The sequence below is a fragment of the Eucyclogobius newberryi genome, unplaced genomic scaffold (genome assembly GCF_026437365.1).
Source record: "Eucyclogobius newberryi isolate DKJ021-1_F unplaced genomic scaffold, fEucNew1.0.hap1 SCAF_7, whole genome shotgun sequence".
NCBI lineage: Eukaryota > Metazoa > Chordata > Actinopteri > Gobiiformes > Gobiidae > Eucyclogobius > Eucyclogobius newberryi.
Genome location: NW_027316389.1, coordinates 14845108 through 14852096, shown reverse-complemented (window position 1 = coordinate 14852096; position 6989 = coordinate 14845108). Strand labels below are relative to the sequence as shown.

Here is a 6989-nt window from a genome sequence, read left to right as displayed (position 1 = left end):
ATGGGGCCACCACAGGTCAATGGAGAGGTTGAGTTAGGCCCAGCTGGACTCCCTTCTAATTAAGTTTAATGGCATGAAGCCCCCAGTCAGAGGCAGTGACCCCAGTTCACTACTGAAAAGCCAGTCGATACAAAGTGGACAGTGTAGTTTTGTGGTCTGTGGAAAGCCACGCATAGAAAAGACTGGATTATATCTCGTTGCATGAAACGGTTTGACCCGTGACTCATCTACTTGTGTAAAAAAAGAGGAAAAAACTACCTGAGAAGCGATGCGAGGAGGATTTACACCAGGAAGAATGATTTTCATGTGAAACGGTGATGGATTACAGCGCTAACATACGGTCTCTGGCACACAATGTGGTTGTAGTTACGGTGTCATGCGCGGAGCAGGGAACGCCGGCACAGAGCAGGTTCAAACATGGATAATGACAATGTAAGTCAGGAAATGGAGGTTTCTGACATCGTGAACCACCATCCTGTCAGGGACTGTTATGTGCTGATCAAAAGAGGGAAATAGGAGCCCAGTCAAGGCAAAAGAAAAACTCCAGCATATAATGACAGCCAAGAGCTTTTGTTGACAATTTTAACAAGACTAGAAGCTCCAAACGTCACTATAAATCACATGAAAAAATGCTACGTTCTATCCAGCAATTCCCAAACTCTGCAGCGCTGACAGACTGTGACCTAGTCTTTTACATGGTTTTAAAGAAGGTACAAAGAAAGACACGAGGCACAGCTTTAGCTTCCATTAGGGCTGCAATTAATGATTCATTTGATAATCGATGAGTCTGGCAAATATAATATTGATTAATTGATTAGTTGTTAAGATTTTTTTTAAATAAATTTGACCAAGATAAAGCTTAAGTAATGCAGCTTGAGGACATCTTGATTAAGTATACTTCCAGACAAAAAAGGTTTTTCGTCAAAACACACAATTGTACACATGTAGTACATTGATTTTGATGCTATTACTGCTCTGTCTTAGTCATAAAACTTCTCTGGCATCTAATGGAGACCGTTTATAGTCCAGATGACCCTTATTCTATCCTGAAATTAGTTGACGATTATTTCGATAATCGTTTTTTTTTTGCGATTAATCAACTTACTTCCGCCCTAAAGTTTACATTTCACAATAGAGAAGACGCCTGTTCAAACTTTAAAGCTCATTTCTCTATGTACCTTTTTTTGGAGACAAACGGGTGACAGACCAGGCCAAGTTCCATGTAAGAAAGCATGTTTTTTCAAGGTATTTTTTAGCAATAAAAATGTACTGTGGGACATTCCAGCCAAAGCAATAACAGTCACCTCGTGCATCTTTAGTATCTCTGTTAAAAACTATTGTATAAGACCAACAAATCAAACCTGGACAACAATTAATAACACAACACAACTTGACTGACGTGAACGGACATAAAAAAATAACTTGCATATATTTGTATTTATAGTACAACACTATTAGATATCGCGCAGCCTTGTACATCCTGCTCTGACATGACACATACGCTTTACATGTGAGGGAATTACTCACTGTGAAAAGAGGCTCTGCATTATTCAGCAGACGGACAGTTACTCGTATTCACCGCGGCGCTCGATTGCGTCAAAGCTCTCAGACTCTGTGTACGTGTCCATTAGCTCTGCAGCTGAAACACTGACCTCACTTAAGTTGATTTTGGATTTTGAACTCTAGACAGCGCACAGCATCTCCAGAAAGCCGCGGCAGAACGTTCACACTTTAGCCTACGCCTCCGTTTGCATGTTTTCCGCTGAGCAGGTCAATCACCCGCTAGAGAAGGTCTGTAATCTTTTGATCGTCGAGCTTGGTGCTACACATTCTCACTCGCACCGGCTTTGATGTGGCTTCCTGAGACTTATCTGAGGGAAAACAAACACTCCCCGCAAAGAAGATAGTTCAAGATTTAGAAGGGTTTAGTGCGAAATGCCTTGAGAATACTGTAGATGTCAGGACATAAAAAAGAGAAAAAGGCAAGAGTGTGGGAATTCTCCTATACAGCAATCTTGGTATCGGAAAATGAACCAAAAGAAAGAGTCAAACGTGCATAAACGTCACGAGACATGCTCTGTGTTTATCGTAAAAGGAGAGAGACAAGCACAGACTTCCTTTTGGTCCGTGTTGTAGCTTCCATCCTGCTCCGATGCAAAGTAAATTATTCAGCAGTGTTTTCTTTCACTATTTCTAGGTTTGAGGAAACAGCTGCAGCGGTTTTCCCCGGCCGGACGACGACTCTACAACACTTTCTTCTTTGGTGTTTGGCAAGTTAGGGCTCGTAGGTCGTCAGTGCTTTTCAATGTCCATTTCTTTCAAGGATGTGCCGGTCGCGTTGTGCCCAGAAACTAAGAGAGGCCATCTGCTGAAGCTGATACAAGGGGACTGCAGCCTCCAACTCTGGGCCAGCAGGACATCCGCATCAGGGGGCAGCACACGGGCACCGGGAAGTGTGGAAACAAAAAGAGTAAGCTTTGATGATGCCACCAGAGCCAGTTTAATAACTCTAATGGACATAGAAATGAAAATAAAGGCATTGTTTCTAACGCAGAAGCAAGATTTGTTGCTGTTAGGAGGTGAGCGATGTTGACAAAAATGAAGAACTCAATGGTTTTGTTGGAGTAGCTCGATGGAGACAGTAAACATGTTATGTAAATCCAGCAGAAAAGTGTTAAAAGAATGTGATATGTCTGTAAAATTAAATCACAAAAGTCAGACATTTTACCGTATATCCTTTACATCACAACTTTTTACGGTTCCTTTTTTAATAACTTCTTTTTGCAAAGCATTTCTCCCCCTAAAAATGAAATATTCAACTGTTGCATATCTTCAAACACACAAATTCGCAATATTACCTACAATTTTCTTCATATTACCCACCTTGATTCGCTGCACAGAAAACTAAAGGCCTGAAGTCCGAGGTAGTTGGATATTTTGTTTAAGCCAAAAAAGAAAGCTTTGTCACAAATGTGTTGGAAAATGAGCGTGACGCTAATGAAAACGACTTTCAAATGCATTTTGAAATGGCTTCTGGCTTCAGTTTGCGGCAACATATTTCATCAGAACAGCACCGTGAGCCTGCGACAGATTGTGTATCAGACGTGGCAGTGTGTTTTTGTGTACCTCTTCACTTTCGATCTTTAGCGTAGCGAGCCGGGACTGCAGCTGTTGAAACCTCAGTATGAGTTCTCCGTTGATAGGAGGCTGCACTGAGACTTGACACACCTGATGAGGAAAATGAAGCATTAGAAACAACCTTATGAACGCCTTATTTCATATTATATAACGTACCTCATCTCCCATATGGGGCTGGAACTCAAATTTGCAAGGAGGGCAAAAGGCTGTAGGAAACATCTCCATGAACCTCTGCCGGTCGCTCCTGGGATCCAAACTGTCCACTGCGTTTTCAATGATGTCCAGGCCCTCGTGCCGCGATGTCTCCAGGTTGTATTCCGCGGATAAGTACGTCCTCAAGGCTCGATTTAGACTGGCATGGTACCCTAGGTCACAGCACTGAAGAAGAGAACGGAAATTGGAGAAATTTTAATATTTCACATTTCCAGAGCATTTGTCTCTCCAATTTATGATGTGATTTGTGGCTCTTTAGTGTGAGCTGTATCTGTTCCATTCAAAGATCATTTAATGTATTTATGATCTGATTACTTGTGTACACTTTATCTGTGGTTCTCAAACTGAAGCTCCTGGCGATACACGAGGTCCTCTGCAGTAAACACATATGTTTCCTTAATTTACATATGTCTATTTTAAAGAATAGACATATGAAAAGTCTTATTTTGAAGAAGTTCTTGGTTAGATCTACAGTAACAATGGTGCACCCCTGTTATAGACATAATTAAGACATGGAATAATCCGATTAAACTTCTTTTCCGACAATGTTCTGGTGCTGGTTCTGAGCTGTGCCTTATTTTCACCAATGTGTTGGCAGTTTTTGCCATAGCAACACATTGTTTACCAGCCAGCACTTAGTATTCGGTTCTTTTTCTCCGAACTGCCCCCTCGGCTTTTCGCTGTATACCAAGGCCGACTTTGTTTTGCCTTCTCTTTCGCTTGCTTTCAGAGAGTGGTAATTATAATGTGTTAATTTTATGTTTAGTATTTCACCTGAACCGGTTCTCATTTATGGCCCAGTTGTAACTGATGCTGAGTCAGAACCAGCTTTTAGAAGCAAGAGTCAACATGTTTTGAGTGGAAAAGTCGGAAAACACAAAACTGGTTCTGTCGTCATAATAATGTCACAAATGTAACTGGCTTGAAAGCTGAAAGCACGGCAAAGGAATTTTTTTGCTAAAACAGTTGTGAAAGAAGGTTACAGTTGAATGTAATCAGGTGCATGGATAATAACGTTAACATTCTAGCAGTGTGTTGTGTCATAGACGTAGCACCTTTAGCCATGGACAAATGTGTTACACTGCCATCTTTAAGCTCAGATGATGTGACGCTTGTGAGAACACAGAGGGCAATTTCGTGCACAGCGTGATGCCGACTAGAGGTTGTGCGTCTCTCCTGCTTTAGCCCTGTCTTGAATATAAAACCCCCAACGCTCAGTGAATTCTATTCTTGTTTCCTTAGAAACGCCACAGAAAGTGCTGCTGCAAGTTTATTATATTGATAAAATAATCATAACCTGAAAGAATAATAAATAAGTGTGATTCATCAGCACAGCAACAGAAGGTCAGGGACAGAGAAGAGTAGGAATGTCAAGATTCTTCAGTTAATTATTATCTGTTTTGTTCTATAAGTTGCCGTTTGTTAAAACTGACCATGAGTCTGGAATAGAATTTAAAGGAATTGTTATTATTAAAGCCATTATAATTGTAAGAGTTCAATGAAAATAGTGATCATGACCATTTTAAAAGCAACATTAATGAATTTCAATTCAATCTAAACTTTAATGTTAATGCCCCATATTAAGCTTCTGACCTTATATTAGTGTTAGTTGTACCTCAAAACATCCCCCAAAGGAGTTTTTTCTTTCATCCGTGCGTTTATTAACTTTTATGCTTTGAAACGGGGGGAAGGGTTTGCTACAGTGCTGAAGCAGCCCAGTGTCTTATTATACAGGGTCTGTATCAGAAATGCTCTTGTGTCGCCCCTCTGGAGAAACATCATCATAAATGTCTAAAGGTAAACAATGAAACCGGAAATATAGCAAAGTATGGGACCTTTATGTGCTTTCATATCTGGATGTCACATGAATATACCGTATATCATTCATAAAGTTTGATTTCATGAAGCTGATTAGTCTCGTACTTGAGGAATGGGAATTAGATTGTACGACGGGAATGAAAGAAAATGAAGGATTTCACTGTTGTTTGGTCATGCGATAATTGTGAATAACTGCTGTTGAATTGTGAGGCTTCTTCTGATAATAATCATAAATCTAAACTTTTACACTGGGCCATTCCAAGTAAGGACACATTCAGGAAATTATAGAAATGAAGCAGAGCATTTATACATCAAACTGCTCAGATCCTCACTTTCTTCTATACTTAATAATAATATCTCTCTTCAGTAAGACAGTGAATTACTCTTTAATATCCAGCAGACACGAACACAAGAATGCACTTAAAACATGCTCCGTTGCCACCCATTTTCAGTCAAAAGCGTAGGAATAGAAAGCAATACCAAGTAAACGTTGCATTTAGAACTTACATCAATTAAATCTGACAGGTCGTGGATGTAGTATTTGAAAACGGAGGCGTTGGAGGCTTCTAGTGTCAGCAGGTACTCGTTCCGCGCTTTGATCGACTTAAGCTTGTTCTCGGAGTACTTCGCTTGGCGCTGATGAAAGAATTAGAGACAGGACAAGTGAGAGGGAATTAATGACAAATAAATGTTTGTCTTGACACAGAATTCAAGTTAAATCAAGCTGAAGTACGGTAATATTAACAAGGTTTACTATAATGGTCAAATAAAACGTACGAGCAAAACAAATCCTTCAAAAATATTTAAATGACAAAATATGATGGGCCGTAATTAGAGGAACTATGCTCAGAAATAATAATCACATTGTCATTGACTAAATTAATATGCATTTTCATGGCATAAAAGAGCCTAAAGATGGGGTTGAAAAATGTGACTGTACCTTTTCTCTCATCTTCTCAATCTTCTTGACTGAGCTGCGGCGCTGGTATTTGTCCTCCATTCTGATGCTGAAAACCGGATCTCCTCGGCCAATCTGTTTCTCCTCCTGCTTTTCTGCTTCTTTCAGTTTGCTCTCTGAGCTGATGCTCTCAGAGTGATACATGTGGTAGGTCTTCATTACCTACAAATAGACATAGATTTTAATAATGACATGTTTTGTCACAGAGTCATTCAAATTTGAAATGGGGCATAAATATGGCTCCAGTCCCAAGCCCATCTCATTTCGATTCATCGTTAGAGAAATTGAAGTCATCTCACAGCGACCAGACTCTCCCAGAACCACAAACCAAAAACAGATTTCTCCAGTCTTTTAATAAGGGCCAGTCCTGAGACCGCTACGGCCACAAATCACTGCCTAAATGTAACAAGCCGCCTACACTGCTGAAAAAAGGCAGAAAGTAGTTGTTGAGGTAATTTGGCCCTCAATTCTACAGTAGTTGTGTACACTTCAGGCACTGTACATAATTCAATTTTTTTGCTAAAAAATTGTCCTATCAGAACTTTAAGAATTAGATTCATATGGGACCTTTTTAACACAGAAGGACATACATCATCTCTTAAATTAGCACCAACATTTACAACTTTATATACTTTTTGTATCAAATATGTAAACGAAATAAAGCAAGAAATTTAAACCTGGCTCTATCCATTCTTCAAAAAATATAATGCAAATATGTGCAATTTTGGCTATTGTTAATCTTTCTTTTTTTACAAAAGCTAACATAATCAGAAAGATAATCATAAATCATAATTCAGAATCAGAATGAGTTTATTGCCATTATCAATGAACAGAATTCACAATTATAGGAACTTGTCTTGGT

At 39.5% G+C, this 6989-nt stretch overlaps 1 protein-coding gene across 7 annotated transcripts in view; it reads right to left on the bottom strand.

Annotated features, from left to right (window-relative positions):
• The window catches only part of srgap1a (SLIT-ROBO Rho GTPase activating protein 1a), a 72818-nt gene that overhangs the window by 25311 nt on the left and 40518 nt on the right, over positions 1-6989 (bottom strand). For all 7 annotated transcript variants that reach the window (XR_011924527.1, XM_072435561.1, XM_072435562.1 and 4 more), the window contains exons 5-8: positions 6110-6289; positions 5677-5805; positions 3295-3516; positions 3127-3228 (exon numbers count right to left, since the gene is read on the bottom strand). Coding sequence is in view for 6 of the 7 variants with exons in the window: in XM_072435561.1 (XP_072291662.1) it covers positions 3127-3228; positions 3295-3516; positions 5677-5805; positions 6110-6289 (633 nt within the window). In the remaining variant the exon portion in view is untranslated. The remainder of the gene's footprint in view (positions 1-3126; positions 3229-3294; positions 3517-5676; positions 5806-6109; positions 6290-6989) is intronic.